The sequence below is a fragment of the Orycteropus afer genome, unplaced genomic scaffold, assembly GCF_000298275.1.
Source record: "Orycteropus afer afer isolate SDZICR_OR568_19922 unplaced genomic scaffold, OryAfe1.0 scaffold00165, whole genome shotgun sequence".
NCBI classification, from domain to species: domain Eukaryota; kingdom Metazoa; phylum Chordata; class Mammalia; order Tubulidentata; family Orycteropodidae; genus Orycteropus; species Orycteropus afer.
Window position 1 is genome coordinate 4611243 of NW_006921752.1, and position 25066 is coordinate 4636308.

General features: G+C 52.1%; 1 protein-coding gene across 1 annotated transcript in view; it reads left to right on the plus strand.

Annotated features, from left to right (window-relative positions):
• Positions 1-7600: 7600 nt before the first annotated feature.
• CREB3L1 (cAMP responsive element binding protein 3 like 1) overlaps positions 7601-25066 on the plus strand; it is a 43748-nt gene continuing 26282 nt past the window's right edge. Inside the window, exon 1 of the mRNA XM_007946535.2 lies at positions 7601-7702. Coding sequence (XP_007944726.1) covers positions 7601-7702 — 102 coding nt within the window. The remainder of the gene's footprint in view (positions 7703-25066) is intronic.

A 25066-nucleotide genomic window follows, 5' to 3' on the forward strand; every position in this document is an offset into this window, starting at 1 on the left:
CTTAGGCATTATGCTACCAGAGCTCCTGCTAGGATTTTTATAAGACTGAAATAGAGTAAAATGCCTGACAGTGACCCTCAGAGTGGCTGGCACATGGCAAGTGCTTAATATGGGCCCATTTTCTTCCTTCCTATTAGATCCTCTGGCTTCTGCCAGGGAAGGGGTCTGCATTAAGATCTTATGTGCATGCAAGCTATTCAATCACTCAGCAAACACTTCTTGAACGCCTACAATACACAGACGTTCTAAGGGGGCCTTGTTGTTAGATCCCTTCCAATCGATTTCCACTCAAGACTCCATGTGCCAGAGAACTGCCCCAGAGAGTTTTCTAGGCTGTAATTGTTATAGGTTGTTCTCCTGAGGAGCCACTGCATGGGTTGGAACTGCCAACCTTTTGGTTAACAGGAGAGCACTTCCACTGATCCACCAGGGATCTTTAGGCAAATGTGTGAATCCACCTACATCTAGCTGGTCTCTTCCTGGCTATCCCCAAACCTTGACCTCAGAAGCTCTCCTCCTCCCCCTGCCACCCTTTTGGGTCAAGGGTGCTTCTCCTTCCCAAGCTCAGCAATATGCTCCTGTGGCTTCCTTCCCCTTCATTCCCCACATAGCTTCCGGTTGCTCCCTCCGACCACCACATTCATGGAGCATGGCCACGTACAAAAGCACAATTAATATTCCACTCCGCTCCCCCAACCCAGCTGCCGATGGGAAGAAGATGGAAACCAGATTTGCAGCCGCACGCTCTGGCGCGGCTGCTAGCCGAGGGGTGGGCACACCCCAGGTGGGAGCCTCCCCTCGCTCCTTCAGAGGCACGCACACGTGCAGATGTCCGGATGTCGGGACCCCAGCACTGAGGTCCACACCTCTGCATCTTCCTGGCGGCCAGTGTATGTGCACACACGGCCACGCCACACACTTCGCACTGGGCCAATCACTGCCCGGAGGACACATGGGCTGTCATACTGAAGGCCCACATTTGTTTTCTGGGCAGAAGAACACAGAATCACAGTTGCAGAGCTGGTGGGATGGAATCTGCAAGACTGTCTTGTCCAAAATGAGCATTTTACAGGGAAGAGTCTGAGGCCCTCACTTAACCTTGACTGTGATAGATCCCATCTAAATTGACTGGTGCATTTTAACAAAGATGTCTCTGAGTAGTGCAAAAGGTTCATTAATGGTGCTTGGCTGCTAATAGAAAAGTTAAAGGTTCAAGGCCACCCAGATGCACCTTGTTAGAAAGGTCTGGCAGTCTACCTCCAAAAACTGAGCCATTGAAAACCATATGGAGCACAGCTCCCCTCTGATGCTCACGGGGTTGCCGTGAGTCAGAATCAATTCAATAGCAAATGATTATTTCAATAAAGCCATTGATTTAAACTTCCGTTGTTGCCTCCCTGCTTCCCGGTGACAGGCCACCTATCACATCAGCCATGGAGGATGGGGAAATCAAGGCACGGTGTGGGCAGGAACTTGGCAAGTGCAATAGATCATACGGGCCTTCAATTTTCCATGCCCCTGCCCTTCCCTTTCATCCCCCAGTTATAGCTCTGCCAGGCCGAGGTGGGGCAGAAACCTCAGGGGAGTGTCCCCAGTCTCCATGAGGACTCTCTGAGCCAAGAGAAAATGGCAGGCTTTGCTCCCTTGACTTCAGACCTGGGAAGCAAGAGGAATGCAGGCCTATATGCCTGACCGTGTGTCTCTGAGGCTTGGACCAGGCAGCTTGGGTTCCAGGGGTGTCCAAAAGCAGAGTTGGTACAGGTGATTTGAGCCGTAGGAAAGAAGGGCGGGTTCAGAACAGCACTGAGAGCAAAGCAGGAAGCGGGTGGAGCTGTTCCCCAGGCACTGGCAGACTGAGGGCCAAGGGCGAGCCTGTCTCAAGTCCAGAGATAGGATAGTAAAGCAGAAATTCAGGGAAAGAGAAACTAAAATAATTACCAAGAAAAGGAGTGGGAGGAAGGTGAGGGTTTTCTTAGTTCTTAAGGAACTTTAGTCTTCAGAGAATTTGGAGAGAGGAAAAAAAAAAAAAAAACATCTATCTGTAAGGCCTTTCTCCAAGGCAGGCCGGCTGGTGATTCACTCGTGCTGAGAGAGGCACTGGGCCCTGGAAGGCTCCTCCCCTCTGCTCCTGCCTCTGTCCAGTAAGCATCCCCAGTTCATCTGGGGTGAGTGGAAAGGGCCCTGGATGAGGAGCCAGGAGGTCTGGGTTTCAGTCCCATCTCTGTCACATCGCAAACCCGGGTGACCTCAGATAAACCTCCTGTGGCACGAGGCCTTGGTTTCCTTATCTGTAAGATTAAATCAAATTAAATTTAAAAAAAAAAAAAGAAAGAAAAAGAAACCCACTGTCATTAAGTTGATTCCTATTGATGGCGACCCACATTGGGTTTCCAAGGCTGTAAATCTTTACAGAAGTAGATTTCCTCATCCTCCTTCTGCTGAGTGGCTGGTGGGTTTGAACCATCAACCTTCTGGTTAGCAGTCAAACATCTTAAGGAATCATAAAAACTCTGAGCTTTGGTTTCTCATCCGTAGAATGGGGATCTGTATATTTCATTGAATCTCAGATGTCGTCAGTCATGTTGTTGTGTGCTGTCAAGTGAACTCTCACAATGACCCCATAGGACAGGGTAGAACTGTCCCATAAGGTTTCCTAGGCTGTGGGGGCAGATTACCAGGTCTTTTTTCCAAAGGAGCAACTGGTGAGTTCCAACCACCAACCTTTCCATTAGCAGCGAGCACTTAACCACTATGCCACTAGGGCTTCATCATCAAAACCAACTCCACTGCCATCAAGTGGATTCCAGCTCATAGCAACCCTATAGGACACTGTAGGACAGAGTAGAGCTGCCCCATAGGGGTTCCAAGGCTGAAAATCTTTACAGAAGCAGACTGCCTCACCTTTCTCCCACAGAGCAGCTGGTGGATTCGAACCGCTGACCTTTTGATTAGCAGTTGAATGCTTTAAACACTGCACCACCAGAGCTCCTTATCAGTCATATAGTACACATTAGTTTATATATTGTGAGAAAGAAAAAACACTGCCAATTACACTCTGACACTCCATCGATTAGAAGATACATTCTGGTTTCAGAGATGTTGAAATGTGAAAAGAAATGTGCATCTTAGACTCAGTGAAATCCAATACTCATCTCACGAGCTTGTTCTAAGAATTAAACCAGATAATATAAGTGAAGTATTTAGTGCCTGGCACAAAACAAGTGCTCAATAAATCTCAGCTATTTTTATGATTCAGGGTGGGGCAAGGAAGTGACCACAGGCAGGGGGATGAAGAGAAGCCTGGGGCCTGATGCCCACCCCCATGCCCCTGGCAGGGTGCCACCCTAGCAGGGGGCACAGGGAGAACCACCCATTTTTGGGAGCCACAAGAGAACAAAGGGCCCCGTCTGCACCCCGGAAGTCAGCCTAATCTCCAGGATGGATATGTTTTCATTTCTCAGAAGTTCCTGTTAGAGCGTGCCAAAGCGTTTTTCCCTTTACGATCGGGCAAACAAAGCAAGTTTACTTTGGGTGACCTTCTCACCACCACCCAGGGCCTGCCTGCCGAGTGTAAACACCCCACCTTCACCTTCCTCAAGGCTCTGGGCATAAGCCTGGAAAACTGAGCACCAGACCTCCTGAGGAGGAAGAGCCCACTCTGCCCCCTGTGACACCCTGTCCGAGTCTGGGCACATGGGAAGATCCTTGGAGAGGACAGGACCCTAAGGGTCATGAATGAACATCTCCCCCCATTTTATCGATGTAGAAACTGAGACCCAGAGAAGGGCAATGACACTCCAGGGGTGTCAAAGTGTGACAGTCCCCTGCCAAGCCTTTCTCCACATGTACATATCCCTGCTCACACAGCTCAGCCTGGTAGCTCGCTGGCTCTCTGTCTGTCTCTCTCTCCCTGACCTCCAATGCCTGGGACAGACAGGAAGCTTATCTCTGTCCTTTCACTCCTGCGTCACTGACTGGGCTGGGAAGTCTTTATGGATGAAGCCTCTCCTCACAGCTGGAGCAGCTGCTGAAGAGCAGTGACCAGGGCTTCCTGAGCCAGAGGGGCTGTGCTCTGGGCTTTTTTCTCCATCGGGAGTATTTGGAGGTGTGGGGTGGTGTTTACAGAACCAACTTTGGCCTCTTTCTGCAGACCCCATCTTTTCATATCTAGAGAAGGGGATTGAGGTAGAGTTGGGTTGTGGGACCAGGCCCAGAGGTTGGCAGGAAGGGGAGCAGACCCCCAGCTAGATCAGAACCCAGACTCCAGATGCCATGGGCCAAGCCATCCAATTTCCTCTCCTGGAAATTCTTCAAGAGACGATTCAGGTGCTGACCACACCTATGGTCCCTCTCATTTGAACTGGCCCAGTTCTCAGTCCTCCTGTAGAACGGAACCTCATGCCTCAGTGTGTAACCTTCAGGTGTGTGCAGGGCCTTGGGGCTTCACGTTATCTTCTGGTTTCCATGTCCCTGCCTGCCCCTCCCAGCCAGACCGTTCTCTCTCCTTCTCCTCTATTTACTGTTCCCTCTGCCTGGAATACTTTTCCCTCCATTTTGCCCCACACATGAATTCAGTTCACCTCTTCAGAGAAGTCTTCCCTACCCACAGTCACGTCACACTGTTTTATTTCCTTCAGAGTCCTTATCACTCTCCAAAATTATCGTTTTAAAACAATCTACCCATACTTTCCTCCCCTGAGCCGTTGCCTGCACCCCCACATACACTCTGAAGGGTACGTTCTTAATCATGACCATGTCGGGTCCAGGGACCATTTGTAACAGGTGCGCAGTAATACTTGTTGCATGTGTGAATACATGCTCCGCCGTCCTCAGCTCTGCTGAGCTTTGCCATCCCCTTCATTCCAGAAAAAAAGGCCCATGTTCCTACACATGCCAGGCCCTGCACTCCTCTCTCCCTCTCGCTCTCCCTCCTCGCTCTCCCTCGTCCCTCTTCCTCCCCCCCTCCTCTGGACTCCTCTTGGGACCCTGCCTATCAGACTGCACAGGAGGTGCCGGAACCAGAATGTCTCCCCAGGATTATTTTCAATGGTTTCCTGGAGTGTTCACCTGGGTAAGAATCAGGAAAGAGAGGACACTCTAATCCCATTTGTCTAAAACTATATAATCTTTCCCAATCACTTAAATGGTGCCTGTGTCTCTAATTACAGAGCAGGCTGGGAGGAACACAGGCACAATTTCCAGCCAACCTCAGGCAGAGGGACACTTTTGTTGCTCGTGGGGGCCTGCAGGGCCTCCAGCTCGGGAGCCAGGACTCCAGATACCCGCGCCACAAGCTCACCCGAGACAGACTGGCTTGTCCGTCTAGCCAGAGACTGATCCCCACTACCCTGGGAAGGATCAGCCGCATTGAATGTTCCCCATCGGGCCACATGTGAGACACATTTGGGGACATCCATAATCTCAGCGTCCTGATTCTACCTACCACTGTTGTGAGAATGAACTGGTTCTGGGGAGGCTGGCCTAATTTCTCAGGTTACTGGGTGCCACATACAGATTGCCCTCAACTGCTAAACTAGAAATTTGGTTGTTCAAACACATCCAGAGGCCCGTGGAAGAAAGGCCTAGAGATCTGCTTTTGTAAAAATTGTTGTTAGTTGACATCAGAATTAACTCAGTGGCAATGGGATGGTGTTTTTTGTTTTTGAACTTCTCAGGGTGGTATTGTTGGTGAACCTGTCCCGAGAGCACAGGCTATACAATTCCAGCTTCTTGGGAGCAAACTCTCCAGGAGGCCTGGGAGCTAACAACCTGGAGGGTCAGAACTTCACTTCCCAGAACTGTGTCCGGTGGGTCATGAGATGGGGAAAGACCTTGTGGTTGTCTGCCCAGCCCTCCACCCCTGCCCCCAGGCAAGCAAGCAGTCAGTCTCAGTCTCAGTGTGTGCCTTTCTCCACCTTGGCACTGAGAGAGCAATTTCAGTGACATCCATGGCTTAACTACAATGACATCTTCACTTCTTAAAGGCCTTTTGGTTCCTGAGCTAATTAAAAGCCTTAGACAGGAGGACACACTTAATCCTATTAATGACTTCTGGGCAGGAGCTGGTGCCTCCAAGGGAGTGCCTTTGGAACCACCAGCCATTTGCTCAGGTGCCTGGTGACTGTTTATCAACCCTTTCAAGAGATTAAGTTGTATGCAGGAACAGCCCAGTTAGCTGATGGATCCAGGAGGCTTAGGAGTGTCCTGGTGACAGCGGAGCCTGAGGCCAGCCAGTATCTTGGCTTATCCAGACTCCAAGGCCGCTGTTCTCCAACTTTCTGCTCTTCAGCACCATTGGTGGTAATTGCTGTCCAGTGGATTCCTACTCATGGTGACCCCGACTCATGGTGACCCCGACTCATGGTGAGCCATGTGTGCAGAATAGCCCTGCTCCATATGGCTTTCAAGTTTGTGACCTTTCAGAAGCAGATCATAGATCTTTCTTCCGAGGTACCTCTGGGTGGGTTTGAATTGCCAATATTTTGGCTAGTAGTCAAGCATTGAACTGCACCACCCAGGCACTCCTCAGAACCATTAGGGAGGAAGACTTGATGGTTGATGAAAGGAGGGGTCCTCCTCTGATCTCTGCTGTTCAATCCCGCCCTTTAGTACACAGGGAAGTTAGGTACAGTCCTTGCCCTGAAGGATCTCAAAGTCCAGTGGGGTCACAGATACGTGAGCAAACAATGATAGCACCAAATTTGATTTGCCACAATGGAGGCAAGCACTCAGTGTCCAGTGAGTAGCATAGGAGTGGAACTGCCTTAGGCTGGAGGTCAGAGAAAGCTTTCTGGAGGAGGAGACATCTGAGCTGAGAGATGAAAAATGAGAGTTAAGACACTGACAATCCCCCCATTGAGGGAGCTCTGTTGAGAGAACGGATATGGAATCCCCTAACGTGGTATCTGTTTCAGATTTGAACATAAGGCTGCAAGAATGGAAATAAAAGTTCCCTCATCAACTTATACAGTGGTTGGCAACGCCTAAACAAGATGCCCAGGTCCCAGGAACAAAGCTGTCGGTTCCAGGGCTGGCTCCAGGGCGCGCCTGCATCAAGCCCCTACAGGCAGCATTCAGAGAACAGAAATTAACAAGGGAGACTAGATGGCGAATGTCTCTTTAAAAGAAGAGGGCTGAGTCCTCGAGCCCTGCCCTCTTCTCATGAATATTAAGCTATTGTGAATATCGATGTGGGGGCGTGGCGCCCTGGCCGGCTAGGCTAACCAGCCGGGGGTTCCCGATTTCACAGTGGGGGAAAGTGACAGAAGTGCAGGGCGAGAAGCAGAGGAAGCGCGAGCACCTGGAGGTCACCCAGTCTCGGGGGACTCCCCAGGCCCTCAGCCCCACCCCCGGGCTCCCCATGGAAGCCAGCTGTGCCCCGGGAGGAGCAGGAGGAGGAGGAGTCGGCTAGATGCCCGCGGTGCGCCCGGGGCCCCTGAGCCCAACCCTCCCGGCGCCGCTGCCCTGAGGCCCGCGCCCCGCGCCCCCCAGCCCGGGCCGCCCGCCTCCGCCCGCTCCTCCCCGGGGGCTTCGCCCCGGGCGCGCAGCCGCCCTGGAGTGAGGGGAGCCCGGCCGAAGGGGGTCCCCGGAGCCCGCCGCGATGGACGCCGTCTTGGAGCCCTTCCCGGCCGACAGGCTGTTTCCCGGATCCAGCTTCCTGGACTTGGGGGATCTGAACGAGTCGGATTTCCTCAACAATGCGGTAAGATGGGGGGTTGTCTGCGTCCCCCTCCCGCCGCTCCTCACCCCTCTTCACGGCGCCCTGGGCCCGCATGACTGGACAGGAGCGAGGCAGGGTCCTCTGGAGGGACACGTGCTCGGAGCTCTGAGATTTGGCAACTAGATGCCTTGACACTTGTCTAGACCCCGAGCTCGCCCCGGCGCGCACCCTTTCCGGGGACTCTGAACAGAGATACTTTGGCCCTCGCCTTCTAGGGCAAAAGGAACGTCGAGGCGCCGAGGCCATCTTTAAAATCTCTCTTTAAAAGAAAAGAGACGAGTCCTGGGATACGAGCTCGAGACACTAGTCCTCCAACCACCTCCTCTAGCTGCTCCCCTACCATACCACCCTGGGGTTCTGGAACCAGCTTGGACGCAAAGTGGTGGCGCCCTTTCGTGCGCCCTGTAGAACCTCAGTGGCTCCGCGCTGGTTCTCCGCTGGAGGGCGCACAGCCGAGCATTTAGAGCGCCAGAGACCCCGCGCCCCGGGGGCCAGAGCCAGACCTGGAAACTTAAGGGTGCAGCCCCAGCTGCCGCGGGGAGTCGGGCCTGAGATGCTCTGTGGAGGAACCCAGCTGGTCAGGGCAGCAAAGGTTTCAGCTCAGGGGAGGAAAGGCTCTCTCTCTAGGTCAGTGCTCTGTCTCTGCCCCTCATGTCTCGCTGACTGTCTGTCTCTGTCTCTTCATTTTCTCTGTCGCGGAGCTTGTCTTTCTCCTCTTCCTCACTGTTGTCCTCCCTCCCTAAGGAAAGGGGCTTCTTTCTCTTCTTCCTTTCCTCCCTTCTGAAGCTCAGCTCTGTGGTCTGAGGAAGAGCACGGGCTCAGTAAAAGGAGAAATATTGGGGCTCAGAGGGGCCTGCCCCATGACATGAGGGCTGCTTGGGGAATCTGGTGGGAGCCCCTTATTCTGTGAACCCTCAGTCCCACCCCCTTCATACTTCCCACACACACACACTCCAGTGATCATCTTGGGCATCTCTCCCCGCTGGCCTCTATCTCCTCAGAATAAGGTAAACTTGGCCAGACAAGTACCAAGTCCATAGAGACTTACAGGGCAAGAGAGCTGGGGCCTGGGCATCTAACCTGCTCCAGACTACCAAACTGATGGGGGAAACTAAGGCCAAAGGACAGAACCTAAGACAGGAGGGCACAGGGTGTGAGGTTAAGTAGCACACCCCGATCACCCTGCTCCCTGAGCTCCCTGAGCAAGGCCCCTCACCCCAGTCAAACCTGGCCCTGCCAACAGACCTAGGTTCTGGTCCTGGCTCTACTGCTTCATCCCGTGAGGTCAGGACAGGCCACTCACTCTGCTTCCTGGGCCTCAGCCTCTTTGTCTGCAAAATGGGAGAAAGGTTGGATCCAATCTTTCTAAGAATGGTTCAGGCATAGACCCAAGGAATAAAGCAGCAGGGGGCTGGGGGGTCCACACACTCCTGGGTTTGGTAGGAAGTACCGGTCAGAGGGAAGGCATTTGTCAGCCCTCAGACCCTGGCAGCCAAGGAGGGCCATAAAGCCAGGATACACCCCCTGGGTGCTTCCCCCAGCCCTGGGCAGCACTGAATTGCACTTTCTTCTGAATGAACTGTGCAGCCTGCAGCCTCTTCCTTGGGCTCCTTTCAGCCCTGCATCCCCAGCTGCTATCTGGGCCTTGGTCCAGCGCAGGAAATCAAACAGTGGTGTCCCACACTGGGGCTCTGGCAAGGGGAAGCCCTGCCGGGGAGCCTCCTGTGCCTGGAGCCTACAAGACCGGGCAAGACAGAGGGAGGGGAAGAGGCGTCTAAGGGGAGACAGAAAGAACCCTTGGGCTGAGGATATGAAGACTGGCCTAGCCAGGCCAATCCAGAAAAGTGACTATTCTTCCTCAGGGCCTTGGTTTCTGCATCTGAAAAATGGGGTTATTTGAAGTTTCCCCACACCCCTTGTAGTAGAGATATGCAGAGAAAATGAATATAATGAGCTTAGCATGATGCCTGGCATATAAAAGTCTGTAATTATTAACTTGTCCCAGAGACTAGATGAGGGTTGGTGGTAAGAAGGAGACCTGGCGGCATATTGGTTAAGCGCTCAGCTACTAACCAAAAGGTTGGCAGATCAAACCCACCAGCTGCTCTGCAGGGCAAAGATATGGCAATCTGCTTCTGTAAAGATTTCCAGCCTTGGAAACCCTGTGGGGGAAGTTCTGCTCTGCCCTTTAGGGTCACTATGAGTCAGAATTGACTCCACGACTATGGGTTTGGTTTGGTGGTAAGAATTACTCAGCTAGGAGTTTCTGTGTGATCTTGAACAGGTCATTTTCTTTCCCAGGAAGGGAACTGTAGCCCATTTTGCACTCTGGAAGTAGAGTTTCCATTTCAATGTCTAAGGTCCCTTCCAGCTGGGATCCCATACCATCCCCACTCCCAGATCTCTCTTCATTTTGCCTGATGATAGAAAATTGTTACCAGGGTCAAGGAGGTGGGCAGGGATAGAGTCCATGTGCTTCTCAGTCTGGAAGATGGAGAACAGGGTATTCACTATCTTTCTTAAAAACCCAGATAAAAGCCTCAAAGTCAAGTGGAAAACAGGTGTGCTCTGTTTCTCTGCACAAAAAACAAAAAATCAAAATGTACATTCACCCTGAATACATCTGGGTGATTCCCAGGCCCGGGGCAGGAGGCCTCAGGTGTGTTTGGTATCTTGGTGGTTTTGTTCTTCTGTGACATCTTCATGCTGCTGCAATCCTGTTTAAGTGATTCTCAGAAACAACTCTCTGAAGGGACTGCCCTTCCTGCCAGATGGGAGGGTTTCTTCTTTCCTTACTCCCCCAAAGACCCTGATGTGGCCCACCTAGGAAAAACAAAAACAAAACAAAACCACCAGTCACTATGAAGAGAGTTGCAATCCATGGCTACCCAATGTGTGTCAGAGTAGAACTAAGCTCCACAGGTTTTCAATGGCTGATTCTTCTGCAAGTGCATCTCCTGGTCTTTCTTCCAAAGCACCTCTGGGTAGCCTTGAACCTTCAACCTTTTGGTTAGCAGCCGAGCATGTTAACCATCTGCATCACCAAGGGCTGCCACAGAGCCCTCTTCTATAGTGCTTTGTGATCGGTCAGCCCTTTGGTCTGGTGCTCAGAAAATGGCAATATGGGGCCAGAAGGAGAACAGGTCGTGTCTCTAGACCTGTGTGCCTCTTGCCTCCTTCCTCTGGCTTAGGGGCAAGGATGACTCTGGTTTCTCTAGATGGAAATGGCTTTGGATCCCAGAGAAGCCCCAGCTGGGAGGGGGTGGGAAGGAGAAGGGAGAGGAAGAGCAGTTCTTTCTGTTGTCTCTGGAGGGGAGCAGCAGGAAGCTGCAAGGATGTTTGCCCAGATCACTCACCCACCCCCTAGCAGCTGGAAGGCCAGGTGTGGACCCAGGGACCAGCCCCAGGAAAGGAGGTGTGAGGGCTAAGCCTGATCCCTGCTCCCCAGGCTCCCAGCCCCGGCTTCCCCTGAACTCATTAGAGAAGCAGAAAATCCCCCTCCCCCAACCGTGCCTTTGGGGAATTTCAGGAGATTAGAGAAGTATGTGTGTTTGGATACTCCTGTCTGTGTGTGGGCCTTTAACAGCCCTTAAAAGGGGAGCTCTCTATATGTGTGTATGTTTCTCTTTAAATTCTCACCCACTGGGAAGAAAGCAGAGGGGGCTGGGGTAGTCTGGTCTGAGAAGTGTCCACTACAAAATAACTAACAGAGAAAAACAACACCAACAATAAAACAGTTGCCCTTGAGTTGGCCCTGGCTCATGCGACTCCGCGGACCGCAGAGTAGAACTGTACTCCATGGGGCTTTCAGTGGCTAATTTTTCAGAAGTAGGTCTCCAGGGCTTTTTTGTGAAGGACCTATCAGTGGACTGGAACCTCTAACCTTTTGGTTAGCAGCTAAGCGCTAGCCCTTTGAACCACCCAGGGACTCCAGTAGAGAAAGTGATGGGCCACATCTCATGGCTCCTGTTTGGGAAGGGAGACCTCCCTGGCTCCCTACCCCTCCACCAAAATACTGAGTTTGGTTCAGGTGGGATTTATTTGTTTTTTGTTATTGTTTTTGGTTTTTGCTTCTTCCACTGGGATATAAGCTCCATGAGGGCAGGGGCTTTGTCTGTCTTACTCACAACTGTAGTCCCAGTACCTGGGACAGTGCCTGGCAAAGTAGGTCTCAACCAACCACTGTTGCATGAATGAATGAAAGAGGGCCTGGACGCCAGCCACATTTTTAAAGGAAGACGGAAAGGGGCACTTAAGCTCACCCACTTCCAGCCATCAGAGTCGTGCAGCCCATGCTAGCCCTGTGATTCGGGAAGTGCTGTCCATGCCTTCCAATGAATTGTCATTGCTTGAGCCATCACCGCCCTGCAGCCTCAGCCCCTGCAGCCCCTGGAATAGGACAGTCTGGAGCTGGCTGATTCATAGGGGCTTTGAACTGGTGATTCAGGCTTCATCCCTGAGCACTGGCTTTAGGGCTTCCACCTTTCTCAATTTCTTCATCTTTGCCTTGCTCTGAGACTTCTGGATCCACACTCATCTAACTTTAAACCAAGCTCTTCCAAGCCCTGCCTCAGAGCCTTTGCACGTGCTCTACCTTCCGTCTAGAATATTTTCCTTCTGTTTCTTTCCATCTCATCCTTCTGTTCTCAGCTCAAATCTCACCTCTTCCGAGGAGCCTCCTGACTACCAAAGTGAGAGTCCTATTATTTTCTGTTAATGCCTCTTTTTTTTTTTTTTTTTTTCCTTCGCAGCCCTTATCCCCTCCTTTGGTTCTCTAGTGCCTCTCTAACAGAAAATACCACAAATGGGTGACTTCAACAAACAGGGATTTATTCTCTTACAGTTTTGGAGGCTAGAAGTCTGAGTTCAAATTGCGAGCTCTAGGGGGCTGGATGAAAGCCCCTTGACCTTGGGCTTTAGCTCTGCCTCTTGCTTCCAGCCCACTGAAGCTGGAGGCTTTTCTTAACTCAGGCAGCTGCTGGCTGCTGAGGCTGGCAAATGCAAGGTCAACAATTAAAAAGCCACCATCCCAAGATTATCAAACAATACAGCAGGCCACTAGTTCAAGGCCAGAAAAAGTCCCAATATTGGCAGGGCATGGCAGGCTGCTGAATGAAGACTCAGCTACATGAGAGGTCCAGACATGCCAAAAAGCTGCAGAGACCTTTCTCAAAACATCTTTTATATACCAGAAGCAGATCACATTCCTAAGGCAGCTACTCAGCTGTTCCAGTAGATTCCACCATGGAGTTGATTACCAATCTCATCATGGGAACAACTACATCCAGCTGGTTCAGCCACTCAAAACCAGACCCTGTCAAGTTGACATATAACCTTAACTACCACATCCCCTAAACCAAACCCACTGCCACTGAGTCAATTCCAACTCACAGAGACCTTATAGGACAGAGTAAAATTGCACCTAGAGGGTTTCCAAGGTTGTAATTTTTACAGAAGCAGACTGCCTCATCTTTCTCCCATAGAGGGGCTAGTGGATTCTAACCACCAACCTTTTGGTTAGCAGCCAAGTCCTTAACTACTGTACCACCAGTGCTCCTTGCCCTTATCCCAGTTTACAGTTATTCTACTGGCTTATTGTTTATTTGCTCCCTGAGAAAATTAGTGCCATGAGGACAGGGACCATGGCAGTCTTGTTCATTGCCATAAACCTAGCACAGTATCTTGACATAAAACAGATTCTCAGTATGGTAAACCCCCTGTAACCCCCTGTGCCAGTGTTGTTGTTAGCTGCCTTCAAATTGGTCCCTGACTTATGGTGACCTCATGCATAATGGTACCCCTCCTGATCACTTGGGGGTCAAACCATTGTGATCCATAGGATTTTTCCATTGGCTGATTTTGAAGAGTAGATTGTGAGGCCTTTTCTCCTAGTCCACGTTAGTCTGGAAGCTCTGCTGAAACGGGTTCAGCATCATCGAAACACGCAAGTCCCCACGGACAGATGGGTGGGGGCTGTGTGTGGTCAAAAGTTCTCAGTCACATAAGATGTGGGATTATGTTATTGAAGAATTAATGAAAAGAGGTGTTTTTCAGTTAGCCTGTACTTTCATGCACACACACACGAGATATATATATATATATATCACAAAACCTTACTGCACGCAGCAAACTCAACTGAGAAAGACCCAAATGAGCTCCAAGCAGTGACTTCTTTATCAACCCCACAGACAGGTATTGTGCCTACCTTTGTTTGAGACTGGGCCTGGGCATAGGACAGAACCCAAGTGCCAGTCACATTGTAGTGAACTTCACTCTATTCAAGGACTTACTGCATTTATAGAGAAAATTACTTGAGATTGGGGCAGTCTTTGGAAGAGAAGAGGAGATTGTTAAAATAGTGAGAGATGAGTGTTCAAGATATGTATTGATAATTCCAGTGAAGGCCTTAGGGGCTCGGGGTCCTGGTCTGGCTAGCCCTGAGGATGGTGGATGCCAGGCCCCTCAAAAATAAGGTCTGTACCCCAAACTGCTGTGAGGTCCCTCCGGCTTCCCTGGACCAACTGGGGATTCACTTGTTTTAATACACACATCCATTCCTCCAACAACCAGGCCCTGAAGGAATGCCTTTGCTGGTGCCAGGGTTACACAGATGAAGAACATATACCCTGCCTCCAGGCACTGTCACCCAAAGAAGGGAAACAGTGTCAGCACCATGATGGGTGCCATGATGGAGCAGAGACTGGCAGGGAGGGCTAAGGATGCTGGCCTCACACGGGACGTCAGGATAGGTTTCCTAGAGGAAATGACTCTGTACCTCCCTCCCCGAGTTTCCTCATACCTATCAGCAAGATGGGGGGACCGTGGTTTGGTGGTAGAATTCTCCCCTTCCATGTAGGAGACCTAGTTTGATTGTCAGCCAATGCACCGCATGGACAGCCCCCACCCATCTGTCCGTGGGGACTTGCGTGTTTCAATGATGCTGAACCTGTTTCAGCAGAGCTTCCAGACTAACGTGGACTAGGAGAAAAGGCCTCACAATCTACTTTTCAAAATCAGCCTATGGAAAAATCCTATGGATCACAATGGTTTGATCCCCAAGTGATCATGAGGGTGCCATTATGCATGAGGTCACATAAGTCGGGGAGCAATTTGAAGGCAGCTAACAACAACATTGGCACAGGGAGTTACTGGAAAGTATTTCAGCAGGGAGGACTGGGGATGAGACTTAGAGAGGTGAGGGTACCTTCACTTTCTGTTCAAGGTCAGGGGAGTCCTTCAAAAAGAGGAGGGAACAGTCTTCTCTCTCATTCTTGTTTTTGTTGGAACTTTGCCCTCCAGGGCAAGGAAAGTTTTGGATCTTGGATATCAGAGGAGGCCTTGACTTCATCCTCATCCACTCCTATCCTTTGGGTATCTGTGGATGCTTAGAGGTTTGGGGGCAGAGCCAGCTCTCCGCCCAGGACAGCACATTGCCTTAGCTGTGAGAGGAAAAGCCCTACCACTGTACCCCACACCCTCTCCTCATCCTTGTGGGGGGATGCTGCTCCCTCGCCTGCCTAGACACTTGGACTTTGCTCCCAGCAGGGTCTATTCATGCCTGGCCTGGCCTGACTGCTGTTCCAGGAGAGGGTAGGATGAAGGACAGCCTTCTTTGTGTCCTTTGCTCCCTAGGCTGGGTGCCTCCTGCGAGCCTGGGTACCTAGGCCCTCCCAGAGCATCCCTCTTGGGGACTAAACCTTGCCCCTGAACCTCCCTCAAGAACCTAGCTGCAGATGCTGGAGAACAGGCTGTTCTGGAAGTCTCTGGACTCCAGAGGGCAGGATGGAGGAAGAAGATTTTGGTGGAGCTAAGTCAAGACCTTGAGCATTGCCCTGGCTGGAATACCATGTAACTTCCTTGAGCAGCTAGGGGGAGCCAGAACAAATGGAGGCTTCTTGACCCTTGACCAGAATTCAGGGGGAAGAGGGGGTGGGAATATCTGGTTCAGTAGAAGCTAGTGGGGCAGGATATGGCCTGGGACTCTTGACTCACAGAGAAAACACGTCAGAGGTGTTGGTTTCCTTGGAATGTCAAAGATCTTTGTCCCCATGGCTTGGACACACCATGTCACCATGGCCTGGGCACACAGCTTGAGGGCTAGAGCAGTCATGGGCTTCCCCGCTGCCTGGTTCAGGGTGCCCCCTGCCCCAACTCTCTGGGGACAGAGCCCTCACCGCCACTTCTTTGGCCCTTGGCTGTTGGCCCAGAAGCCATTTCACCCATCCCAGAGAGGCTGACACATCTGGGCTGGGATGTGTGGTCCAACATCACAGCTGGACAGCAGCAGCCAGGCCCCTCCTCCCCTTCCAAAAGAATAACAAAACTGAGAGCAGCAGTGGAGTCAGCAGGCCCTTCGGGCCCTCGTGGAGACCAGGAGGCCGTTCAGGGCAGCGATCGCAGGGCTTTGCTGCAGAAGTCTGGGCCTCTGCCCGAGTCCTTCTCTCTGCCTGGAATGTCCTCACCTCCTGCCCCTAACTTACTGCGTGACCTCAGGCAAATCACTCCCCCTTCCTGGGCCTTACTGAACTAGACTGAAAGTTCTTTGAGAGCAGGGAGTGTTGATCCATTATTTTTGTCTATTCCCTAGATCTGGTTACAGTGACTAACTCATACAATGCTCAGGACATGCTTATTTAGTGGTTGGATAGATCGGTGGAAGGGAGGGAGGGGGGAAGGAAGGGAGAGATGAGTAGAAAGGAGGTGATAAAGAATGAATGTGTGGGTGGATGGAAGAGTGGGTAGAAGGAAGGGGAGAGGATGATGGAGCGTGAATGGGCGAATGAATGGATAGAGGAGGAAAGGACACCTCCAGTTTTGATGATCCTTACTCTTTTTTTAATGGATTTTATTTATTTACTTACTTATTCAAGCAATCAATCTTAACCTAAATCCCACATCTACCTTTCACTTTATCACGTGGGGCTTATTATTACTATTATGAAACATATTATGCACACCAAAGAATATATATATATATGTAATGGATAGAGATGAGTTACAAAGTGTAATAAAGTGGACATCTGATACTCAGTGCATCACTTAAGAAATAGACCCCACTCTGGATCCCTTGATCTCTGAGAGCCACAAGGGTTTGGGGAAGAGGAGGCTGTAGGCCATGGACCACCCCACTCTGGGTAGACTCTGATTCAGGAGAGTCCTGAGACCTAGTGCTCACTGCCAGGCTCCCTGACCAGACAGTGGGGCTGCAGGTCACATGGCAGGTTCCTGGACAAGCACAGAGGCGCTGAGCCATTCTGGGTCAGGAGACAGGGAGGTTGTGAATGATCGGTTCTAGCTCCTCACAGACCTGGGAGCAAGAACAAACCCTGGCTCTCACCACTGGTCATCCGGACGAGCTTGCGTGAGTGCCCTGACCTCTTATTTTCCTCATGCATAAAGTAGGGATGCCCATGAAACATAGGGTTCTCATGAGAATTCAGTTAGATAACCTCTGTAGCTATTCAATTAGATAAGCTTTGTGTCTAAGGCTGGGAGCCTCTGGGGGTGCACATGGTTAACACTTGGCTGCTAACCAAAAGGTTGGAAGCTCAAATCCCCTCAGAGTCATCTCAGAAGAAAGACTAGCAATCTACTTCCAAAAAATCAGCCATTGAAAACCCTATGGAACCTAGTTCTACTCTGACACACATGGGGTCACCATGTGTTGAAGTCGACTCGATAGCAACTAGCATAGGGCTGAGCACATTTCCTGGCACATGGGACCACAAAAAAAAAAAAAAAAAAAAAAACCTCCAAGGAACTGGAAGTTTGTTCAGCCAGGAAGAGGGAGTCATTGACAGTTCTGAGTTCTTCTCTGTCTGTTGCAGGGCTGGGAGGTCTGGACCCCATTAGGGAACCTCATCTGTTAGCTTTCTAGATCATCAGGGACCCTCACCCACAAGGGAGACAGAACTGGGGACCCTCGCTGAGCCCAAGGCGATTCAAGGCAGCAGCTGGCCCCAGGCCCGTTCTCTCCTCTGCCCTCCACCCCATGCCTTAATGTGACTCTCGCACTGGGCAGGAGCACCAGTTTCCTTCTGGCTCTCTCATTCCCAGCACTTGGGGCCAGGCTGTTCCTCATTGGAACTTGGGGGCCAGGGCTGGGAGCTCCAACCTAAACCATATCCTGCTCCCAGGCCCAACCCCAGGACCTTAGCAGGGCTCCTTTACCCCACTGTTTAGCTCTGGATCCTTCACTATCAGGTAAAACATGTCCCTATTGACCCCTAGGTCTACAGGGATCTGAACCATTCTGAGCTCAGCCCAGCCCAGCCTGGCATCCCATCTCCCTGGCCCCTGGCCCTCCCACCCATCAGCTGAGACAGGATGCCCAGAGCCCCCTCATCAGCCATGCCCTGAGGCTGCCCCCCACCCCAGAGGAGGCCCAGCCCTGCCCTCTGCCGCCCCAAAGCCTTCACCCCTTTCCCTTCCAGGGATTCAAATCACTTCCACATTTGGGCTCTGGCAGGCACTATCTGCTCAGAACTTTCTCCTCCCAGTTAGCTCAGGCTCTCATCTCCCCCCGCCCGGCAGGGTCAACCCATGGGGTCTGCAGAAAGGGGAAGGACTCCTGCCTTCAGCAACCCCTTCAGAGGACTGAGAGGAAGCTGGCCGAGAGGAGCAGTGGACACCAGGCCCTCCCAGAGAGAGATGGAAGAGGAAGGGCAGTGGGGGTGGAGTGGAGGCCGAGCTTGAGCAAGCATAAGAAGATGAGGGGTTGGGGGGAGGGAAGGAGCGAGGTAGTTCCCAGCTCAGCACATTCCTGAGACATCTGGACGGGTTGGAAGGGCCCCAGCTGGCCTGCAAGGCTGTGGCTCCAACTTCTCCACTTTGTGATGTCAGGATCCAGCGTCCTCCCTCTCCTCGGGGTCCCACTGACCTGGGGTCCACCTTGGGGCTGAGTGCTGGGGTCTCCTCCCCAGACCCTTTGTCCTCAGAGAGCAAGGAGGAAGGAGGCCTCTAGGGTAATGGAAGAAAGCGTCACCTTCCCCAGAGGTGAGCTTCACATGGGATAGGAGGCAGACATGGAAGACCCATGATTTGCTCACCCAATTCAAGAAGACCCTTCCCTGCTTAACTCTTCTATCTCAGTTAGAGTTGGAAAGGAGAAAGAGGCAGAGGAAGATCTCTAGAAATGGCTGCTTGTCTTGAACTGCGTGATGCTGGGCAAGTCCGCTCCCTTCCCTGGGCCTCACTTTTCCTCATCTGTAATAATCATCATCATCATCATCAGTTGCCATGAGACAATTCTGACTCAGAGTGACTCCATGTGTGTTACAGTAGGACTGTGCTCCATGGGGATTTTAATGGCTGGTTTTTCAGAAGCAGATCATCAGACTTTTCTTTCCAGGCACCTCTGGATGGACTCAAACTTCCAACCTTTTGGTTAGCAGCCAAGCACCTTAATTGCTTGCACCACCCAGGGTTTCCTAGGGCTAGTAGTTATTAAGCAAATAGCTAACAGTGATTATTAGGCTCTTGCCATGTGCAATATTTTGACCTAAACACTTTGCACCACCCAGGATCTCCAGGAAGAATCATGTTATTGTTAGGTGCCATCGAACCAATTCCAACTCATAAGCACCCTATAGGACAGAGTAAAGCTGCCCCATGGGATTTCCTAGGCTGATCTTTACAGGGGCAATTCACCAGATCTTTCTCCTGCAGTGGGTTTGAACTGCCAGCCTTTTGGTTAGCAGCTGAACACTTAACTGTTATGCCACCAGGCCTTCTTAAGAATAATAATAGCTACATTTAAGGAGAACTTCCTACATATCTTGCATTACTCCCATTTTATAACTGAAACTGAGGCTCAGAGAAGTCAAGGAACTTGACAAAGGCAGCAGAGCCAGGATCAGAACTGGGTCTGTTTGCCTCCCTTCTTGAAACCACTGAACAACACTGCTTCTACAGTAAGAGGGGTTGGACTGAATGATGCCAAAATTCCTTTCAGCTCTATAATTGTCATGATTTCTTTTGTTTGGTTGTTTGGCCCTCATGGGGCTCTTCAAGAAGGGCAGGGGGAGGCATTAGTCACACACTGAGTGGGGTAGGAGGGCAGAAACAGCTGGCTTTGGAGCATCTGGTGGGACAGGAGTCTTTGGAGGCCCCACCCCCGGGAGCTCTGACAGGTCCAAGCCCCAGGGGCTGGAGTCACAGCCTAATCCCCAGCCGGGCCCAAGGGTCCCACACCTTCCCTGAAGGAAGAGAGTAAATAAAGACAGAGAATGTGACTCCTTCCAAAAATAAAACCTGAGGACAACGCAGACAGGCCTGGACCTCTGGAAGCAGAGGCCGAGCGACGAGTGCACGGAGTTAGAGGGAAGCAGCCAAGGGAATCCCAGCCAGAGCTGGGCGGCAGGCTCCAGCCAAGGGCTTTCCAGCTGGCCGGAGGCCAGGAGAGCAGCTTCCAGCAGGCTGGCTACAGGCTCGTTCTTACCCTTGGGCTGGCCTGAACCTGGGGCTCCTCCTGCACTCGCTTGGGGGGCTGTGGTCCCCAGATGCCTGATCTGGCTGAGGTTTAAGAATGAAAAGGCCCTGGAGAGGAACAGCCTGAGAACGGCTACAGCAAGTCCCGCTAGGGAGGAGCCAAGGGAAGGAATCCAGGCGAATGGAAACTCTGCCTGGAGCAGCAGCAGGCTGGCATTGGAGCGGAATTCAGGACATTCATTCCTGAAGGCTCAGCTGCAGAGAAAAGGGCCTCAGTCCGTTAGCTCACCGACACATTCCTTTATTCACCCACTCATTCAGTCAGCATTTACTTACTCAACAAACATGAGCACCTACTGTGTGCCTGGACCCATGCTAGGCTTTGGAGATTCAGGTGAGAAATGGACACAGTCAAAACATAGAAACAGCATAGCTGGGCCATTTCAAGCTACAGTAAGGAACTTGAACTCTATCCTAAAGGCAATAGGGAATCATTGATGGATATTGAGCAGGGGAGTGGCATGGTCATATGTATGTTTCAGAAGATCCTCTTGATTCAAGGGGAGAATGACCTGGAGAGAAATGAGAGTTCAGGCCATGAGCCTACCTTCATAAAAGAAGTGGTCACCCTACTAGACAGGCAGCCTTGTGAGGGCCTTTTGTTCATCTGTACATCCACAAAAAACAATGTCACTGCCATCGAGTCAATTTCAACTCATAGCGACCCCTCCTTGGGTTTCCAAGGTAGTATCACTACGGAAATAGATTGCCCAACCTTCCTTCCAAGGAGTGGCTGGTGGGCTAGGCAAATAGCAGGTACTCATGAATGAATGCATGAATGGTGAATGAATGAATGTGATTGGATGCCCTATATTCTCCAGAGCCCCCAGTGCCAGCCCTGGCACTTGGTCTCCAGTGACCTGAGCTGTCCCCACAGGGATCCTCCAACCACTGCATAGGGACCAATGACTCCAGCAGCCAGGCTGTGGGCTGCTGTGCCCTCAGTGGTGCCAATCACAGCTAATCCCAGCCCCAGGTGGCAGCAGTTACTGCCATTACTTCCTCCTGCCCAGACAGTGCCTGGCGCCTGCCTGTGGACTAGACCACAGCACAGAGGCCGCCTGGTCAGAAGATGCCAGGGCCTGGCCGGGAACCTACAGGTCAGCTCTCCACTTGCCTGAGGGCCTTGTGGTCTAGCCAGAAGGGAGAACTGGAGGGCCACGCAGGCAGGGCTGGGGCTCTACAAAATACACTCCCTCCCCAGGAACCTGCTCTGCACAGAAGCAGCCTGTGCACAGAAGACGCCAGCCTGCTCCTTCCTCTCCCCCTTCCTTTCTCAGGCACACACCGACACAGAAAAGCTCAGTCCTCCCATTGCCCTCTCCTCCAATCCCGACTATCACTGTCCCAGCTCCAGGCCAGCCTGGGACTCCCAAACCTTCCTCACTGAAGGTCACATGACTGTCATCTCAGGCTCGTGGCTTGGTGAGGTCAGCTTTCTGTTTTGCCATGCTGTGAGATGTTTGTGTAAGCACGTGCACGCATCTGTGTGTCTAAGTGACTGCATATATGTGTGCACATGTGAATCTGGGATCACATCTCACGAGGTGTCCTTGTTGGTTCTGTGTTAGTCCTTGACCATATCAGCTCTTGTAAACCTACGAGGATGAGTCTGCGTGTGGTAGCATCTGTATATGGAATTGTCTGAATGCCTCACCGTGTCAGAAGGACGCTCACAGCCCTATGTCCGTAACATGTGCCTGCATGTGCACAGAGAGAGAGAGAGAGAGAGAGAGAGAAGCATTTCTGCTTATTTGGACTTGGGCTCTGTGGTGAGCAGTTCAGTAGAGGGAAATATGAAACCTCAGCAGCCGCCTGTGGGGAACAGGCTGAGAGTGAGGTTGGAGGCTGGAACATTGTGCTCCCCCTACCCCCACTCCCTGCCAGGAAGGCTCCAGGGACCCAGAGAGATGGTATCACCCCTTGCCAGTCTCCCAAGAAGCCAAAGCAGAGGAAAGGAGCCCCCTTTCTGATCCACTTCACCCTGTCCCTCAAGAGGAGCACGGATTATAATAGATGGGGATCAGGCCCAGAGGGGAGATGCCACCTGCCCAGACCAAAGCTGGGTCTCGAATTGGGCTTTTTTTCCCATCACAGGCCAGTCTTCAAGTCTAGCTTAGGGAAGTGGAGTGAGTGCTGGGTCCACCAACACCTTGTTGTTGTTGTTGTTATATGCCGACGAGTTGGGCAATCCTACTTCCGTAGTGATACTGCCTCGGAAACCCAAGGAGGGGTCGCTATGAGTCGGGGCCGACTCGATGGCATATAACAACAACAACATGTTGGTGGACCCAGGACTCACTCCACTTCCCTAAGCTAGACTTGAAGACTGGCTAGATGGTGATATTTAAGAACAGCCAGGGTATGTCCCACAACTGGGAACCCAGGGCCCACCTCCCTTCCTCTCCCCCCACTGCCTTCCGGCCTCTCCCATGGACCTCTTCCCACTCTGGGCACTATAGTAACTCAGGCTGGTGGCCCCTCAGCTTGAAATGGGGCAATTTTCTAGTGGCCACGAAGCAAATAACCGTTTGGGAATGTATGGGTCAGTGTAGGGGGGAGGGAGGTTTCTGTGGGCCAGGACTCTCCCCCCACACGCACCTCTCCTTAGAGCTCACACTCTCTCGGAAGGAATGTCGGGCGCAGTAGTCCCCTCCTCCCCACAATCCCACAGCTCATTCTGGACCCACTCCGGTCTGCTTCCTTCTTTCCCAAGCACAGACTGAATCAGCCTGGGCCAGGGAAGGGCAGAAGCCTGGGATAAGAGTGCAGACGCCGAGGGGGCTGGGGGCCTTCGAGAAGGGGCGCGCCAGGGTCTGGGAAGTCCCTTCTCCCCACCCCCCCCGCCCCTAGACAGCAGAGCCACTTGAACTGCACCCTTTCTCAGCAGTGACCCCAATGGAGGGACTCTGGGGGAGGGGGCTGAGTGCTCCTATTACCGCTCGGGCGACGCTCCCCACCCAGAAGCAGAGCCCAAGACGCTGCTCCACCAGTGTGTCCCCGGTAGCTCCACGAGAAGAGCCGTAAGGGAAATTAAGAATTGCAGCCCGGCCCACCCCTCGCGCCGGGGACAACAGAGGAGACCCTCCTCCCACTCCGAGTGCAGGGTCGAGGCTTTAGAACACCTTGGGACTGCTGGGCCCTGCCAGAACCTTAAAGGGGCCGTTTCTGCCTCTAATCTGCCCCAGACACAGAAGGAGTCTAGATCATCCTCCCTCCTAGATGACCGGGCCGTCAGCAAACCCCCGGGACCTCCTCCGAGTTAATCCTGCGTTTCCTCGCTTCCTTACCCGCCGCCGCCGTCTGCTTCTCGCAGTTTCCTCCCATTGGTCAGGAGCTCTGCAGCTCCCACCAATAAGCAGGCTGGATTCCGGTGAGGGGCGGCCCCACGCGCGCCGGCGTTAACCTTTTGTGGGCCTCGCTGGGCAGACCTAATTTGGCTACTTCAAGATTTAAGGGGGCGGGCTACTGGGGTCTGGCTTGGGCGGGAGGTGCCGTGGAGAGGAGGGGTACGGGAGTCTGCGGGCGGGGGAGCCCTGGAACTCTCCTTCAAGCGATGGAGCCGGCTCCGCTCTGCGTGGCCGCCGAGAAGGAGCTTTTGTTGGCACGACTGTAGGAAAAAGTCTTTAACGAGGAGGGAAACAAATCATAATATTTCCTTCTCTGGCTTCCCACCGCCGTTGCTTGGAAAGGCACCCCCGTAGAACCTTCACCCCAGTAGAACCCTCACTGCTCAGTACGTTGACCCACCACCCTCTGTCGTTTGTAGATTCCTCCTGACACCACTCTCACCCCCCAATAATCTCCATGGAATAGTCTGAAACCTGAACTTTATGTGTGTGAACTGGAGGGAGGGAGGGCTGGGTATGGTTGGGGGAGACCAGAGAAGGCGCTGGAGCTGAGAAGACCTGAAGTGCAGGAGGAGTGGGCTTCCCAGGCTTGGGGAGAAGGTGAGAACAGAAAGAAAGATGTAAGAGGACTAGGAGAGGGTGACCACACCCCTTGTGCAGCCCCTGAGTTGCGGAGAAGACCCTCTCACATCCCTAACTCACTGTGTGACCTGGAGTAGCTAGCTTTCCCTCTCTGGGCCTCAGTTTCCTCAATAGCAAATCTAGTAAGGGGGGCATGGACTATGGGCTTTTTCAGGTCCCATCTATCTCTAAATGACATAAACCAAAAGTAACTGAGCTCCTGATAGGCCAGCACCAGATGGAAGTAAAACCAGTTGCCCCAAGTCTACTCCAACTCACCGCAAGCCCATGGATGTCAGAATAGAATTGAGCTCCGTAAGGTTTTCAGTGGCTGAGGTATTGGAAGTAGAGCTTCAGAGGAACCTCTGAGTGGACTTGAACTTCCAACCTTTTGGTTAACAGCCAAGCATATTAACAGTCTGCACTACCCAGAGCTTCTTCTAGGTAGAAGTTTGTTGTTGTTATGTGCCATCGAGTTGGCCCCGACTCAATAGCGACCCCTCCTTGGGTTTCCAAGGCAGTATCACTACAGAAGTAGGATTGCCCAACCTTCCTTCCGAGGAGTGGCTGGTGGGTTTGAACCGCCAGCCGTCTGGTTAGCAGGCAAGTGTCTTAGCCACTGTGCTACCAGAAGTAGGAGACCACAAATGCTCTCTAGGGGATGTCCCTTCTGCTATAGTCACATCAGGCCTAGGGGGAGGGAGGGGACATTTCCACCATTATCACCAGAGTTCTGCCCAGCACACAGAAAGCCTGGAGCAAGGAGGCCTGGTGCCTCCACCCCCATACTGCCTGCCCTTTGGCCGCCCTCCCCTTCCACTTGGCTCTTGAAACTCTGGCAGCTCAATCATACTGGGTTTTCGCTGCTGTTTCCAGCAGGTGGGGT